Source organism: Bufo gargarizans, chromosome 4, assembly GCF_014858855.1.
Source record: "Bufo gargarizans isolate SCDJY-AF-19 chromosome 4, ASM1485885v1, whole genome shotgun sequence".
Lineage (NCBI taxonomy): Eukaryota > Metazoa > Chordata > Amphibia > Anura > Bufonidae > Bufo > Bufo gargarizans.
The window spans coordinates 407569627-407587829 of record NC_058083.1 but is presented as its reverse complement, the minus strand read 5'-3'; the positions used below and the strand labels follow the sequence as shown (position 1 = coordinate 407587829).

At 41.3% G+C, this 18203-nt stretch overlaps 1 protein-coding gene across 4 annotated transcripts in view; it reads right to left on the bottom strand.

Annotated features, from left to right (window-relative positions):
* Nucleotides 1–18203, bottom strand: part of ADGB (androglobin) — a 281668-nt gene that overhangs the window by 10951 nt on the left and 252514 nt on the right. For all 4 annotated transcript variants that reach the window (XM_044290689.1, XM_044290690.1, XM_044290691.1 and 1 more), the window contains exons 30-32: nt 8580–8773; nt 2566–2730; nt 1592–1697 (exon numbers count right to left, since the gene is read on the bottom strand). In XM_044290689.1, the coding sequence (XP_044146624.1) occupies nt 1592–1697; nt 2566–2730; nt 8580–8773 (465 nt within the window). The remainder of the gene's footprint in view (nt 1–1591; nt 1698–2565; nt 2731–8579; nt 8774–18203) is intronic.

Below are 18203 nucleotides of genomic sequence, written 5' to 3'. Positions count from 1 at the left end.
TTTGCTCCGGCCAAAAATCGTGAACACTTGCCACAAGGCCGGATCCGGAATTAATGCCCATTGAAAGGCATTGATCCGGATCCGGCCTTAAGCTAAATGTCGTTTCGGCGCATTGCCGGATCCGATGTTTAGTTTTTTTAGAGTGGTTACCATGGCTGCCGGGACGCTAAAGTCCTGGCAGCCATGGTAAAGTGTAGTGGGGAGCGGGGGAGCAGTATACTTACCGTCCGTGCGGCTCCCGGGGCGCTCCAGAGTGACGTCAGGGCGCCCCACGCGCATGGGGCGCTCTGACGTCATTCTGAAGCGCCCCGGGAGCCGCATGGACTGTAAGTATACCGCTCCCCACTACTACTATGGCAACCAGGACTTTAATAGCGTCCTGGCTGCCATAGTAACACTGAAAGCATTTTGAAGACGGATCCGTCTTCAAATGCTTTCAGTTCACTTGCGTTTTTCCGGATCCGGCGTGTAATTCCGGCAGGTGGAGTACACGCCGGATCCGGACAACGCAAGTGTGAAAGAGGCCTAAGTTCCTGCTAGGTGTGCTGTTTTTTTATGTCCACTTGTGTTCCTGATCTTTGTCCATAGTTGACCCTCTGCTGCCTGACCTGTTACCTGTACTGATCCTACAATGCCTGACCTTGGACTGTTTACCTTATTGCAACACTGACCTCGGCCTGTCCTTAACGGAGAGTCTTTCTAACCCCTTAGTGCCCTACACTGTGTGTCTCTGACCACCATGAGTCAGCTTTTGACCACACAGAAACTTCTTCAAGAGGTAGTGGTCTGGTGGCTGTTCTGCAGTGAAGTCCAGATCTCTGTATAGAGGTTAAGGAGTGAATACCAGGGGATTGTCAGGATAATGCCTTTAAGCTTAGCCCAAACCAAAAACTGTTGTTCCATACCCAATGCCATAACAGCATAACTAACTTTTCAGTGTACCTATTAATCAATCCCTTTGGTTAAGATAAAACACTTAGTACTGTTGAAAGTAATGCAGCATTTCTGTTTGTCTCTCTGCCTTTCTCTCCCTGCAGCTCCTCCCTCTTCCTCCTATGTATTGACTCTTGTGTATGGATTTTACCAGTAAATTCAGAATAAATGATCAGTGCATGAGGGAGGAGAAAGGAGCATATTTCTCTAATAAATTATATTACAAAGTTTCCTATATTCCTCTGTACTATTAATGTATGGGGAAAAAAAGTTTAGTTACTTTTTAATACCATCATTTAGCCAAATGCTTTTGATTGTATGATTACATTTATATATTTGCTTCACTAGTGAATGCACTGTATATTATATGCAATAGCTTACAGGGGCTCTCTGGGATTTTGATATTGATGGCCTATCCTCAGGATAGGTCATCAATATCAGATTGGTGAGGGTCCAATTCCCAGGATCCCCACAGATTAGCTGAAAGAATAGGCCACTGTGCTCCATTGGTCACATGAAGATAAGCAATCAATATGAAAATCCCGGAGAACTCCTTCAACTTACATGTAATGACTTACTGACCTTTTTTAATACACAACCGAAAACAATGACAAAAATGGCATTCTAGCACAGATTCTTTTTCACAGACAATTTTTACCTTCTTCCTCAGCTGAAACTTGGTCATCCTGAGGGGCATTTTCCATCTGCTGGGTTGAAGCTTTATGTATGTACTTGTTCACAAACTGCAGTCGTGACTGTAAAGCCTAAAAATATAGGGTGTATTTATGAAACCTTGTGCATCTGCATTTTGGTGGGGTGGGGGTTGGCATAAAGACTGGAGTCACATTTCTAAGCAAAAGTGTTAGGTTTAAAGATGTGCCAAATTTAACAAACAATGTGCAATACTTGATAAATGTGGTGCAAAGTACTCCAGCCCACACTCAAGCAAAACTGAGTTTAAATATTCTTATGATAACCCCCCCCCCCCCCCCCATAGTTTTCAGTTGATTAGTAAATGATGAAAGGATGTGCTCACATCTGTGTTGGAGACTCAGTTAGGAGCCTTGATTGCAGAAATGGAGTAGAAGAATAAAACTAAGATGCAGCATTATTTTTCCTTCGAAACACTGGACAGCATGGTGGGACCCAACTTACAGCCCCCAAGTCAATGGGGTCTGTCACTTACTGACATGTCTTTTGTGTGACTGATCCTGCATCATTGATTCTGTTTATGGAGGAAGCCAAAACGCAGATTTGAACGTCTAGGAACCTTAACATTCTTGAGAACAGGGCCCCATCTTGAGGCAACCATGAATGAATGGAGAGCTGGCCATGCATGTGTGACTCCTTCATATCTATGGGAGTTCTGAAAATAACCGTGTGTGCTTATTCAGATTCTTCTGGAATCCCAAAGAAGTGAATGGAGAGCAACACATGCAGGCCCACCTCTCCATTTTTTGGTGGCTGCAAGATGGGGGTCCAGTTCCAGAGAAAGATGCAATTCACAGAGGTGAGATCCACACCTATCAGACATTTATGTCACATACTGCAGATATGCCATAAATGTCCAGATGGGAATACATTTCCTGATTATTATTCTAATATTGAAGACTCGTTCAATCTCTGAGTTACCTTTACAGCTCGACCTGGTTCTGCCAACTCCCAGGCTTGTTTTAAGGCTCTAATTTCATCCATACGCTCCGTGTCTTTCTTCACCTCTAGAGTGTCCACCTCACTTGTTTCACTGACAAATCGCAAGATCCAGGAAGGTTTGTTTAGATCAATTTGCAGTTGGGCCTGGAACACATTGACTTTAAGTACTAAGTAATTGTTGTTGAATGAAAAACACTAAAGGCTCATTTAGACAAGTAGACAATCATTCAGGCGATTGACCACACAAATTCATTCATATTGGATTGTATACTCCCTTAAACAATGATTGTTGATTGTGATCAGACAGATCTAGTCATCGCGCCTATCAGCGAAAGGTCACACAAAGCATATTTACATTTCCACAATTCATTAATGAGAAACAGTAATTTACTTGTTTGCAACAATGATTTCACAAGAGTTGAACAAGTGTTTTAGTAAAATTCTTCAGTCGCTACACTTATTCATATTACACGATTATCGTTTGCTTCGAATCATAACAATTATCTTCTCCAAGAAATTAGCCTAATGTTTTCAAGAAATTTGTATCAGAAATTGTATTGATATGAATGGAGTTGTTTAGGAGGTAAACACATGGATTTATACAAGCCTCATTCAGATGAACGGGACAATTACAGAAATTTCTGCAATAAATCTGAAGAAATTTCAGGAACAATTCCCTCTTTAAAATGCACCCCAGTTTTGAAAACCTCTTGTATGTCATAGAGACATATTAGAAGTTTAAAGTGGTTTTCTTAGTGTTTAATACTGGTGACTTATCCTCAGGATAGGTCATCAGTTTCTAATCGTGGAGGTCCACACCCCTGTCGATCAACTGCATAGCCGTAGAGCTCTTGTAAGCTCCTCTGTCTCCTTGCAGCTTACTAAGAACAGCGCCTCCAGTGGATGGCTTGAAAAGGACTGAGCTGCGCCTAGGCCATGTGACTGAAGGACGTGATTTCACTGGCCTAGGAAAGCGCCACAACTGATCAAAAGGGGTGCCAGGAGTCGGCCTCCTCTGAGGATAGGTCATTATTATTAAACACTTGGAAACCTCTTTAAATCATTGGTAATTCTTGGTGACTTCCACCAGTCGCTAGAATGAATGGGCTATTATGAACAACAACCTCTTTTACCATAGAGTTTTGAGATTTTCATGTTTATGAACATCTTTAGACCATATTGTTCCTATTCACTTTATATGGGATTTGGTGCTGCTTTACTGTGACCAATAAAACTATCCCCTAGTTGTCATAAACTGATTACAGCTCCTAAATCAGGAGATATAGGGGAAGCAGGGGAAGAAGATGCCCCCTTAGAATGAGGACTAAAAGATTTTATTGTCAGGACCCCCTCAACAGTTTTATACTATGACGATATATATACAGCTCAAATGTAGGAAATGGATGGAGAAGTTATTGTGCCTTGTCTGAAAGAGCTACCTTGACTAGCCACAGAAGTGGGGGTTGTGAAGAAGTTTCTGGGGATGGGACTTTCACAAATTTGCTGTGGGGCCCAGTCATTTGTAGTTACACCACTGTCCTAAATGTAAAAAAGTGCCTTTCTGGCTGCAAACTACTGGTACCTTTTTACTTTATTAAATTAGGAATCAGAACATAACTAGCAGATTGTGTAGCGTGTACTGCAGTCACAATAGACATCAAAATGAACTGCATATAAGTCTACTGTGGATGTCTATGGGTACCGAATGGAAAAAATTCAAAATGTGAGTAAATCCTCATAGTGGCAGTTGTGACCCGTCACACTTCTGCTACTTATGTATGCAGAAAAATGGGTCCATCACCCCCTAACAATATTTATCACAAAAAGTACAAAAACTCCTACTATTCTACTATTTCAGATGATCATCTGGCAGTATGGGTCTTTTGCAGAAATTAATAATATTAATTTTCATATAAAGGCATACAGAGATTTCTTTTTTCACCATTGCTCCTAGGGATAGGTATACCTGACATATATGGGAGGTAAAACCTGCCAAAATTAAAATGAAATTGAAAAATCTAAAATTATAATTAAAATAACGTTTTAACATTTCATCTAGTGTCTGCAAAATGCATGCCAAAATTAAAAAGAAAATTCAATTTCTCCATTTGAATATTTTTTCCAACTCCAGTGTAGGTAATGAGCGTAAAAAATAAATGTAAAAATAAATAGCCTTTTTCATTTTAAATTTTCACTTTGTCAATTAATTCTCCTCTTCCTATAGTGGGATTTTTTATGTCAAAATCATAAATCAAATGAAAACACCAAGTAGAAACTGATAATGGTAGATTGAGATTTCAATTTCATCTCTTGCAGGAATTTTCCCTGCCACAAGTCAAATGAAAAAGAAAGATCATTAGAATTTTCATTTTAACGTTGTACTAACATTTAGATTAATTTAAATGAGCAGTAGTGGGCGTGATGCAGCATGCAAAATGCTGTTATTTACTTCCTGACTGACCAGACAGTGACTCTGTATGTCCACTAGAGGGCGCTGTGCTTCTCCACATTTCCAACAGCTAACACAGGATCAAGTTTACAAATCCAATAGACGGCACTGAGATAGTGAAAACTTAGTACTGTGCCAAAGCATAGGATAATATTATGAGTCTGATAGATGGTGCCCTCTTTTTGATGCTTATTACCTACACTGGAGTTGGAAAAAAAATTCTAATGGAGAAATTTAATTTTCTTTTTAATTTTGGCATGCATTTTCCAGACACTAGATGAAATTAAAATGTTAGTTTTTTTTTTAGGTTTTTCAATTTCATTTTAATTTTGGCAGGTTTTACCTCCCATAGACATACAGCAATCACTGAAGCATCATAGTGGGCTTACGCCGAGTCCATATTGTGGAGCCTCAGGCATACAGCCTCATGCATATGGCTTGGCCATGTGTTGATGGCCTAGCACATCTATACTTGGACTTCTTATGTGTCCTCTACCCAATTTATAAAGGTGCCCTTATGAGTGAAGGCCACATAACTTCCCACATAGGAAGTCCATGTGCAGATGTATATTAGTGTGATTAGGAGATCAGGAGAAGGAGAGAAAATGAAGCAAAGTGTTAAATTTTACATTATTACCTCAGAGGTACTTCAGAATCAGGTTGAGGAGCACCTGCCACACCACTCCTGACATATTATAAATAATTTTATTTCCCATCCCAACGATTCAATAGCTTCTGCATTGTGTCATGCCTCTGTTATTCCCATGAGAAATTTACCAACACGTTGCAACCTGGAGTTAACAGTTGGGGTGTGTCCCAACACAGACGGACACTGTCAGATCGGTGCTACCAGTGCCAGACTGTGTAGGGACACATCCTTTTGACCGTTTGACAAGGAAAATGGTCAAGCCCAGTTGATGAATTTTTTCATACATTGTTAAGAGTGATAACAAAGGATCAACACAATTCAGAATTTCAATATTTTAGAGGGAATATAAATATTTTTTAAAATAGACATGTCAGTAGAACAGATAGATTATCTTTCCTGAATTATTTACCTAAATTATTGTTAGATTTGATGTTTTCTGCCTGCTTTTTAAGCATCTCTTGCTGCTTACTACGTGTGTGGTATGATACTGCGGGAACACATGGTGGCAGCATTCGCTTAAGAATAACAGCATGTAAATGATCTCTAACATTATAAAATTACTGTTTTGTGATTAGAAACCCAATAACACTAAATTACAATGCTTGTTTGCGCCAATCAAATAAAATTGAGAAATTAATTTGAAAATGTGCTATAAATGAAAAATGTAGATGTAATTAGAGCAGTGAAGGCTAAACCTTGCTGTAAACCAGAGTGGTCTCTGAGAATAGCAGAGCAAGCCCCCTCTGGTATTTTCGGAAGTCCCTTAGCGATAAATGGATGGCACACAGAACAAGCGTGGCCCCATCTCCATTCACCACTATAGGACTCCCGAAAATAGCCCAGCCCTGTTTTAAAACTCCTATAGCTGTAAATGGAGAGTGACCGTGGATGAATGGCTGCTTTTCATTCACTTTAGGGGCACTGTTCTGGATGTAGGAGAGGTCCTAGAGGGGACCCTCACCCATCTGACATTGATGGCATAACGATATGGCGAAGCTATATGAGATGAAACAACCCCTTTAATAACATTGAATTGATGTAATATTTTTTTTTTTTTTTTATCTTACTCCTTTGTAGGCTTTTTACATAGTCTGAAACATGTCTTTTAGGGGAATTCAAGAATTGATGGACTATCAATAGAATATAGCATCACTAAATGATTGGTGGGAGTCCTATCCCGAGTTCGATGGGACTGAAGCCACTTCTGGTCTATTAATGGAGACTATTATTGGGCAGATTATAATAATTGACCCGTATAAAGGTGTCACCTATCATCTGATGAATGAGCAAATGCTCATTCACTGGGTGACTTAATCATTTATGCAGACACAAACAATGAATCTGTATGGGGCGAGCCACTGCAGTAGCAATCACTCTTAGTAATGTCGCCTTAGTAATGGCGAGATGAGGCAACCCCGTTAAGAAGGAGTGTATATGGAGGGCCATATTTTTCGGACTATAAGAAGCACTGGAGTGAGTTAATAGTTTTGGCATGCGCAGCCCCCCTCCATTCATTTTCCATTCATTTTCTATGGAGCAGCTGAAAATAGCCGAGCACTAGCTTAGCTATTTCCATTGGGCCGATAGAAATGAATGGGAGCGGTGGCTGGTCATGCATGGTGCACTCCCATTCACTTATGGGGAGAGCGATTGGTGGTGGCCGGACTGGAGTCCTCCAGCCACCACTTTGCGGGGCTCCATTCTCGATATAGGTGTTGGTCCCCGCAGTGGGACTCTAAAATGCAGGCACTTTGAGCAAGTTTAAAAAAAAGTCTGTCTAATAGTGCAAAATATGGTATATAGATGGTATATAGAACGCACATTGCCGCTTTATGTGTTCTGCGGATCCGCAAAACACGTTGCGGACGTGTGAATGGAGCCTTACAGATTGAAACTAAAGCCATACCCCTTTGCTTCATCTGCATCCTTAACTGACCCTTGGTAATGAAAATATGACTTTTATCAACCATACTAACTACTGTATGCAACATCTTGAACTCATTGCCAAGTTCCTCAAACCATTTCTGAACAATTTTTGCAGTGTGGCAGGTCACTTTATTCTGCTGAAAAAGGGAACACTATTCTGCCATGAGGGAACACAGTTGGGTGGTACTTGTCAAATTATCATCTTTTTGAATGTCAGGCCATTGTCCAGAGCATCAAACTAACTCTGTCAGCTTGCCTTCTTGCCTATAGTACATCCTGGTGCCATATCTTCCCCAACTAAGCAATGCATACAAAAATGGCTTCCACAAGAGGTAAAACAAAACATGATTCATTAGACCAGGTTAACTTCTTTCAATGTTCCAAGGTATTGATGCTCGCCTGCTCATTTTGGGCACTTTCGGTGGTGGACAAGGGTCCGCATGGGCATTCTGACCAGTCTGCAGCTACACAGCCTCATATGCAGAATGCTACTGATACTGCTAATAACCTTTTAAGCAGTTTGTGCTTCACTCCTGTAGCTCCTCAGTAGGATCAGACCAAATGGGCTAGCCTTCGCTCCAGATGTGCATCAGTGAGCCCTGGGCCTACATGACAATGTTGCTTCTTCACAGGCTGTCCTTTCTTGGACCACTTTTGGTAGGTACTAGCCACTGCATATCAGGGACACCCCACAAGAACTGTTTTAAATATGCTGTGACTCAATTGTCTCGGCATCACATTATGGTTCATGCCAAAGTTGCCGAGATCCTTACACTTGCCTATACAGTACGGTATATCCCACCCCTTGACGGTTGCAGTTGTAACTAGATAATCAATAGAATTTACTTCAGTGGTTTTAATGTTTAGCTGATCAGAGACGGTAGCAACAGACAGTCCTGCACAGGGTGCCATTGGTCTTACGCTGGCCCTGAAGGGGATAGTAAGAGATGACAACAAATGTCTAATTACCTGTGATTCGGGTCTTGAGGTAGGGGTTGACTGAAGTCTCTCTCTATCCTTGTCCTTAGCAGGCTTTTCTTTTTCAGATTTCTCTGCTATTTTCTCTTTGCCCTTTCTGGCAGTTTTTGGAGTGCCTGCTGATTTTTGGCTTTCTGAATTGTTGTGTGTCTCAGCTGTAATTTCCTCATTCTTCTCTGTATATACTAAATAGGAGGCAAAAAGTATATAAAAGAAGACATAACATGAGAGCTCACTTGCATTATTACACTAGGCACTACCGTCTTAGACCTGTATGGATTACATTTTATTCAATTTAAACTAGTCATTTATATTTAGTAGCATCACACCACAACATATATTAAATAAAATCAATTACAAGTTAGGGTTTAAATATAAACAAAGGTCTATGATCCAAAAAGCATCTGCAACTGATGTTTACCTATTATAGTATACTGCCATCTAAAAGCTTCCAGTCCGTATAGTTCTTGCTGATGATATAGAGAGAGTAATTCTGCTCAGAATGTGAGGAACGTATGTGCTTGGCTGAAGAGCAAGTATAGAAAAGATTGCATGTCTTTAACTAGGAATCCCCCCTAAAGCTGCTTTCACACAGTCAGTGTTTGATCAGAGATTTCCATTCTGAGCCCAAAGTAGATAAAAGTAAAAAAAAAAAAAAACACTGAATAGTTACAAACCTCTCCATTATACCTTATCTCTGTGTAGGCACAATCCCTGGTCTTGGCTCACAATCACTGATGGAAATCACTGATCAAACACTGACCAAAACACTGACACGTGAATGTGAAAATAAATAAATAATAATTTAACTCACCTTAATCCACTTGTTCACGCAGCCCGGCTTCTCTTCTGTCTTCTTCTTTGAGGAAAAGGACCTGTGGTGATGTCACTGCGCTAATCACATGGTCTGTCACATGATCCATCGCCATTGTGATGGATCATGTGACGGACCATGTGATGTGCGCAGTGACGTCACCACAGGTCCTTTTCCTTGAAGAAGAAAGAAGAGAAGCCGGGCTGTGCGAACAAGTGGATTAAGGTGAGTTAAAAAAATTGTAACCCCTCCATCACTATTTTACTTAGCATTGTGTATTAAAAATGCTATTATTTTCCCTTATAACCATGTTACAAGGGAAAATAATAAAATCTACACAACACCTAACGCAAACCCAAACTTCTGTGAAGACTTTTCCCCGCTCACACCAGGTCTAAAAAAAGTGGGCTTGGCGCGGGGCAGGGCTAGGCCGTCTTATTCATCATTTTCTATGCCTTGGGCATAGAAAATGGTCTAAATGTAAGACAGCTAGGAAGCTGGCCTGCGCCTCTTAATAACTTCTGCGTATCCACCGCCAAATAAAGGGGTTATTAAGACCAGCGTCTGAAACGCCGGTCTTAATAAATGACCGCCTTAGTTTAGAAATAAAACCCACAAACTCTTGGGCAGGTCATGACAACTGCTGCTAAGGACCTTCACACAGTTTTTAACAATGCTAAACTGCTGACAGAACTAGGTAGGGGCTGGGAGGAGCAATACAAAGATACTTATTGTAGATTTTTGATTATCAGGAGTAGTGAGCATATGAACTTTTATTCTGTCAGATTCTGCTCCTTAAAAGGGTTTTCTGGGACTTTTATATTGATCTATCCTCAGGACAGGTTATTCATATCTGATCATCAGGGGTCTAACATTCCACCAAACAGTTGGTCTGTAGCAGCTGCACTACTGACTTCAGGCGAATGGGAGTAGTGATGCAGTAGCCAGATCCTTCCACTACAGAATGCACAATATCTGATCTGCAGGATGTAGGTTATTGGGACCCTGTCAATCAATACAATATTTACCCAGAAAGCCCCTTAAACTGCTCAGGAGGCAAAGTTTTACTTTGAAGTACTCTCTGATTGAACTGCTTCATAGCTTCTCGCCTCTGGGTGACAGCTGTAGTGGTCTCCTGGTTAGACGCTACAGCTGTCTCTGAGCAGAGGAGAGGCACTGTGAAGTAGCTCAGTGCAGTGAAGCTCTGCTTCTAGGGCAAAATCCAGCAGAATAAAACTTCATAAAATTACTCCATATGATAAAAACAGTTAAGCATTGTCAAAACTACTGACAGATTCCTTTTAACATCACGGTCATTCTGAATTGCCAGTATGAAAAAACACCATGGACCTCTAGATCAGCAGGATCCAGGTAAGTATAACCCTGGGGGGTGGTCGTCGAGCTTTCCTCCACAGGATCTTCAGTGAAAGTTTAGGCTAGTCTTTAAAATTGGAGTTGCTACCACATATCTTGGATTGGGAAGAGTTAAAGAGGTTATCCAAAAGCTCAAATACCACCCACAATGCCCGGGTCCCTTCTATAGACAATACTTACCCAGTGTCCCTGTGGATCCCTGCATGGCCACCACTGCATCTCCCCGTTGTGCGGATAGAAACATCCAGCAATGGGGAATGCAGAAAATACCAAGCCATGATGGTGACCAGCCTCCCTAGCGTCACCGCAAGAAACTTTACTAAACGTCTCAGCGGTTAAACGTAGACTAGATTTCTATATGATCATGAAAAACTAACTTCTGTTTTAGCAGTGCACCAAGATCGATTCCTAGATATTAGGACCCCTTGAATGAAATACTCCCTCCCAACTTATTTTAACAGAGACTTACTTTGTATTTAAGAGTTAATCTATACAAGCCCATACATAACTACCTTTGGTCAGCCACTCTATGAGAGGCCCTCTACTTCCCCCCGAGATATATTTGGCATCAGTCTATTATGCTTGTACAATGACGATACCCGAATGCCGCTATATAAATCACACTCTAATCCTATTGTGTTATATTTTCATTACCTGCTCAAGTTTCTCTCTGTTCAAAATGATAGCACAAAATATTGTGAACAGGCAATACATTTATACAGTCCTGATCAAAAGTTTAGACCACTTGAAAAATGGCAAAAAAATCACATTTAGCATGGCTGGATCTTAACAAGGTTCCCTTGCCATCCATCCCCAAAGGTTCTCAATTGGATTTACATCAGGGGAACACGCAGGATGGGCCAAAAGAGTGATGTTATTCTCCTGAAAGAAGTCCCTTGTCCTGCGGGCATTGTGTACTGTAGCGTTGTCCTGTTGAAAAACCCAGTCGTTACCACACAGACGACGGCCCTCAGTCATGAGGAATGCTCTCTGCAACATCTGGACATAGCCAGCGGCCGTTTGACGCCCCTGCACTTCCTGAAGCTCCATTGTTCCACTGAAGGAAAAAGCACCCCAGACCATTATGGCGCCCCCTCCACTGTGGCGCGTAGAAAACATCTCAGGTGGGATCTGCTTGTCATGCCAATAACGTTGGAAACCATCAGGACCATCAAGGTTAAATTTTTTCTCATCAGAGAATAAAACTTTCTTCCGCCTTTGAATGTCCCATGTTTGGTGCTCTCTTGCAAAGTCCAAATGAGCAGTTCTGTGGCGTTCAAGGAGACGAGGTCTTTTGTTTTTGAAGCCCTTCAGTCTCAGATGCCGTCTGATGGTTATAGGGCTGCAGTCAGCACCAGTAAGGACCTTAATTTGGGTCAAGGATCGTCTAGTGTCTTGACGGACAGCCAATTGGATCCCCCGGCTCAGTGCAGATGAAATTTATTTGGGTCTTCCACTTGACTTTTTTGTTCCATAACCCTCAGGATCATTTATTCCAAATGACTGTCTTACTGCGTCCCACCTCAGCAGCGATGGCGCGCTGTGAGAGACCCTGCTTATGCAGTTTAACAACCCAACCACGTTCAAAAAGGGAGAGTTTTGTTGCTTTTGCCATCACAACGTGTGACTACCTGACAGAAAATGACAATGAATCCACATCTTTGCACAGATTTTGCTTTTTAAAGGCATGTGGTCCTAAACTTTTGATCAGCTGAAAAACAGCCTGTTTCAGTTTATTCGTTGTTTTCATTAAATTAAATGCTCAAAACATGTTTTGTCTCACTCCCATTTCTTCTTGTTGCATGTTGAAGCTCTACTTGGAACCTTGTTAAGATCCAGCCATGCTAAATATGATTTTTTGCAATTTTTCAAGTGGTCTTAAACTTTTGATCAGGACTGTATATACTTATAACTGACTGTGCCTGCTACATGGCAGGAGATCCCCCCCATCCTTCCCATGTCAGTCTCCCCTGTCTGTTACGCCATTTGTTTGTTTCCTCATTTCCTACTTCTTTGGTTGGCTTTAATAGCCCCTTTTGGAAAGCCCTGCAGTATATACATATCGTATATGGTTACAACCTGTAAACTATATGTTCTGTTAGACATAGCTATATTAACATACCTGGTACTTTCCTTTCCTATACTGTATGTATAATTTGCAAACAAAGGGGCACATTAATTAGGACCAGCGTTTTAGATGCCGGTCTTGATAAAGCCCCATCGCTGGCGGTGGATCGCTGAAGTTATGAAGAGGCGCCGACTTTGTAAGATGGCTTCCTAGCTGTTTTAGATTTAGGCCCTTTTCAGACGAGTGAGTTTTCCGTGCGGGTGCAATGCGGGATGCGAACGCATTGTGCCCGCACTGAATCCGGACCCATTCATTTCAATGGATCGGTGTACATGAGCGTTATTTTTCACGCAATCACTTGTGCGTTGCGTGAAAATCGCAGCATGTTCTATATTCTAAATTTTTCACGCAACGCTGGCCCCATGGGGCTGCTTGAAAAACATTTAGCATCCGCAAGCAAGTGCGGATGCGATGCGTTTTTCACTAACGGTTGCTAAGAAATGTTGTTTGTAAACATTCAGTTTTCTATCACGCGCGTGAAAAACACATCAATGCAGATTTCGCCCGCGCGATAAAAACTGAACAACTGAACGCAATAGCAAACAAAACTGACAGAACTTGCTTGCGCAATGGTGCGAGTTTTCCTGAATGCACCCTGAACGCATCCGGATCTAATCCGTATTGTTTGTGTGCAAGAGGCCTTACAGATTTTTCTACGCCTGAAACAGCCGGCCTATCACCTTCCCCGCCCACTTTATTAGTGAGTGGGGAGAAGTCGCAGATTCCAGCGCCTAATTTAGGCGTATTTCAGCTTGATAAATGACCCCCAAAGTGTTCAAAACCTTTAATAAAGAAGTTTTGAAAAAAAAAAAAAGAAGCAGATGTTTCAAGACAAGTCACATTAAGTATACTAATATGATGTTTCTTATCAAACTGATGGTGTGTCATGGTTTGGAAATTAAAGGGAATCTGTCACCAGCGACCTTCCAATCCAGCTGTGCATAGACAAATAGCTGCAGTTCACCTGATTAAAACGCTGTTTTTCATCTGTTGATCCGAAACTCCATTCCACAGTTACAATACTTTTTCCTACTATGCAAATTAGATGTCTAGTGCAATGAGGCCATCAATGTTGCCGTTGCTGCACCCAAGCTCCTCCTCCTTTCTGTGGCCAGCTCCTCCCTCACCCCTTTGATTGACAGTGCCAAAGCAGCAAGAGAGGAGCTGGCCACAGAAAGAAGCAGAGCCTGGGTGCAGTGAGAGCAACAACGACACCCTCATTGCACCAAAGGTCTAATTTGCATATTAAGAAAAAAGTATTGAAACACAGGAACAGAGCCTCGGATCAACAAAACAAAAACTGTGCTTTAATCAAGTGAGCCACAGCTATTAATACAATTTGATAGAGAGGTCGCTGGTGACAGACATCCTTTAAATTACATACAGCATTAATATGTTCACACGATATAAGGTAAAATGTATAAAGGAAATACATGCTGATGCTCTCATGTTATGTCCTAATAATATTACTTATTCTGACTAATCAAATAAATATTTGAAACAACATTTGATTGAATATTTGCTAAAATGATTAGGCACAGTAGGTGGCACTGTTACATTAGTTTTCACAAACTTGCCAACTGAAAAAGGGCTCTATGTACATGATGAAATATACTTTGGTTAGTATCGCATATGAAAAAAACAAGCATTTTATATATAGCAGATGTAGCAGGGTTAACACGCAAACTCTTAACTCACATTTCTTAACTCATCGTGTTATCTTAAAACAAAAGCCATTGAAAAGCAATTGAAGGTGTTTGCTTAATAACGCATTTAGTTTAGACAACACGTCTCATAAAGCATGTGTGTTAACTCTACTACATCTGTAGTAATAAAATTATATTCTGTTTACTCCACTGTGTGAATGCTGGGGACAGCTGTGGCCATGAACCACCATTGTAACACATTCCATGGTAGTCTAAGGCTACTTTCACACTTGCGTCTGGAGCGGATCCGTCTGGTGTCTGCACAGACGGATCCGCTCCTATAATGCAGAAGATGGGATCCGTTCAGAACGGATCCGTTTGCATTATATTTCAGAGAAAATTCTAAGTGTGAAAGTAGCTCAGTCGGATCCGTCCAGACTTTACATTGAAAGTCAATGGGGGACGGATCCGTTTGAAATTGAGCCATATTGTGTCAACTTAAAACGGATCTGTCCCCATTGACTTACGATTGCCTCCGCACGGCCAGGCGGACACCCGAACGCCTGCTGAGCGGAGCGGAGGACAAACTCTGCCAGACTGATGCATTCTGAGCGGATCCGCATCCACTGAGAATGCATTAGGGCAGTACGGATGCGTTCGGGGACGCTTGCGAGAGCCTTTAAACGGAACTCACAAGCGGAGCCCCAAACGCTAGTGTGAAAGTAGCCTAAGATTGGTTCATTATGTTCCCTGGTGGTCTAGGTTAGTGTATAGGTCAATGGTACATTTCAGATGCTCCTGGAGGTAATGTCCTGGGCCCTCAGAACAACTGCCCAGTTTCCACCAATTCAAACTGGCTCTGAAGGCATATGTGAGGATAGAGAGACCCGTGAAAATGATGATGTTGTTACAAGCCTCTATAAGTGAGATTTCATAGACATTTAACTGTTGCCTTAGTGCTTAATCATTTGGAGATATGAGATATCAGAGAAAGACACAAGTGGCCATAATTGAGCTTTTTCCATGCTGAAACAAAAATACTACTGTATGTCTGGTATAAGCCAAACACCAAACCCTATTTGACTGTTTCCTGGCTTATAATTTGCCCTCTTGGTATTTTTTTAATTGCAGAATCCTATGGGTGTGCCGTTTTTTTCAGGTATTTTCCCATAAACTGCTCTGTAGGACAAAAATTCTGAGGATAACACGAGTAAAACATACAAAAAGGAAGGAAGCACCCTTATAAAATCCTCTTTTATTTACGTCCTGCAGTTTTGAAAGGCTACTTATTTTTCAATCCGATAAGATCCAATAAGATCCGAAAAGGCTCTGTTCAGATCCCAACGCATCTGACGCACGAGAACAGAGCCTGATTTACAAAGCCTATATAAAAATGTATTTCTTTGTTATATCTTTGTCATATTCAACCATTGACTTACTATTATATAATCATTTTAATGTGTTTCCTACTGAAATGAAATAGTTTCCCTTGAAACGAATACATTTCCCCACACAATTTCTTTTTCTCCTACTGGGTAGCGTTGGCGCAAATTCTCTTATTTAAGAAAAAAAAAGAACGCTCACTGTATCATTACATATATTGCTTCGAAATCTGAGACAGTGGCCATGTAAGCATGCTATCTAAAGGTATATAATAAAATTTGTATACCAAAAAACTGTGACCATGTAGTGATGCCAGCTGTTCTTTTTCTTATACTCCCATTCAGCTCCATTGTAAGTCACAGTGGAGGAAAAAACGTTTATTTGCAGCAGGCTGGAAGGGCTCATGCAAATATCTATTTTAAGGATGCATATAATATGGATGCTAAACATTGTGCCCACAGCCTGCTGTAAGCCATGATTGTACCTCGGAAAGCTTCTAAAAAGCTGTGAGAAAAATAAAAAAGCTACATTCTTCACTAGCATTCTTCCTGAGTAACACTGCCATGTGCATGAGCTTTAAAGATGACCCGCCACCACTCCCGACAGGTCTGTTGTAGCAAATACTTGTATTCCTCATGAAGTATCAATTTCTTGTAAGGGCCCGACAACTGCACCGACATTTTGCCGGTGGCTGCGTGGTTTCTGTCTCTGATTTCAGTGGGAGGTAGCGCTGAAGATGGCAGAGCGGCAGTTTAAAGCTGCGGCCGAGCAAAGAAAGGACATGTCTTTTACTGGTTTAAAAAACGCAGTTGTTATACATTTTAGGAGGAATAACAGAGCAATGACAGCAACATTTTGAAAAATCCTGGGCACGTTCAAAGTTACTTGCACCAATTTTCCGATGCAGTTAGCATCTGAACTCTACACCAGCCCCTAGCTGGCTTAGCTTTTAGATTCTGGTGCACAGACCTGCCAAGATGCACCAAAGTTAATAAACGGGGTGCACCTCTTAATCATTTTTGAGCATATCACATTGTACACGCCAGTCTTGACAAATCTCCCCCTCAGTCTTTCCTTTCTATGCATCCTCCACCTTTGCCTTTGAATAGGGCATCAAGAAACCTGGAGTGTGGAAACCCAGACAAAAGCCAACTGCACAAGCGTATCCAGTTCGGGAAACATGCTCCATGCGACACTTGTATTTCCCTAACTGGACACTGCTCCTCTGAGGTGAACTCATGGCATCATAATTATTTGTGATGCTGAGAGTTTCCGCCTGAATTCAGGTCTACTGAACTGTAGGCATTATCCAAGTACAGTACAGAGGAGCCACAGACAGGTACAACACATAGACTCATAAGCAATGTTGGACTGGCCCATCAGAGTACCACAGGATCCTCAGGTGGGCCCAGGCTCTGATAGCATAGTGGGCAACAATCCATTTGGGGCTTTTGGAACCAATCAGTTGCCACTAGGGTCTATTTCTTTTAATAAAAGCCTATTAGATTTTATGGATGATATGGGGGTTGGGCCCCAAGAATAATTTCCTCTGACGGGCCCAAGAAACCCCAAACCCCATAAGTCGTTATTATGCATTGAGTTCATGTCAGAGGATCAGTGTTCAGTCCAGGCAGGAAATACAGCCGTGTGTGTTTCCTGGGCATGTATTGAGAATTTGCCATAAGAGTAGCTGTCCACTCACAGTCCCTGTGCAAGACCGTAATACAAAAGAGATTAACACTTTATAGGCTATGTATGATGGGCTTAGAAAGAGCGCATACTACAGACGGTTTCACAACAGGGTACTGGCTGCCATAAACAGCAGTGTTTCATTTCTTTATGGTCTTTGCAGGCTAAACAGCAGCTCAATAGTCGCTCAGGTTTGGCGAGGACAGCGTTCATGTTCTATGTATTCCCATTTTTTCTTAAACTTAGTCTTCCTTCGAAGTCTGCAGCAGAATCCTGTCAAATCTGCTTGTATTAACATGGTTTTAATTGCATATTTTATTGCAGGCTTGTCAACATTTTTTAGTTTTTCGGTCAGAGTAGGTGACATTAATAGCAAAATATGGAACTATTTTCCAAATCTACACCTTGCTCTTAAGGGTCCTCAGAATTTGTTCCTCTAAACTTCATTTATATGCATTTTACTGTATTATATTATGAGTTTCTCTGGTTTAAAAGACCTAAAGGACCTAATTATTTATTACGGGATTGCTCCATATGTAATGTTATATTTTTTAGTCTACAGTTTCCAGATTTCCTATTGA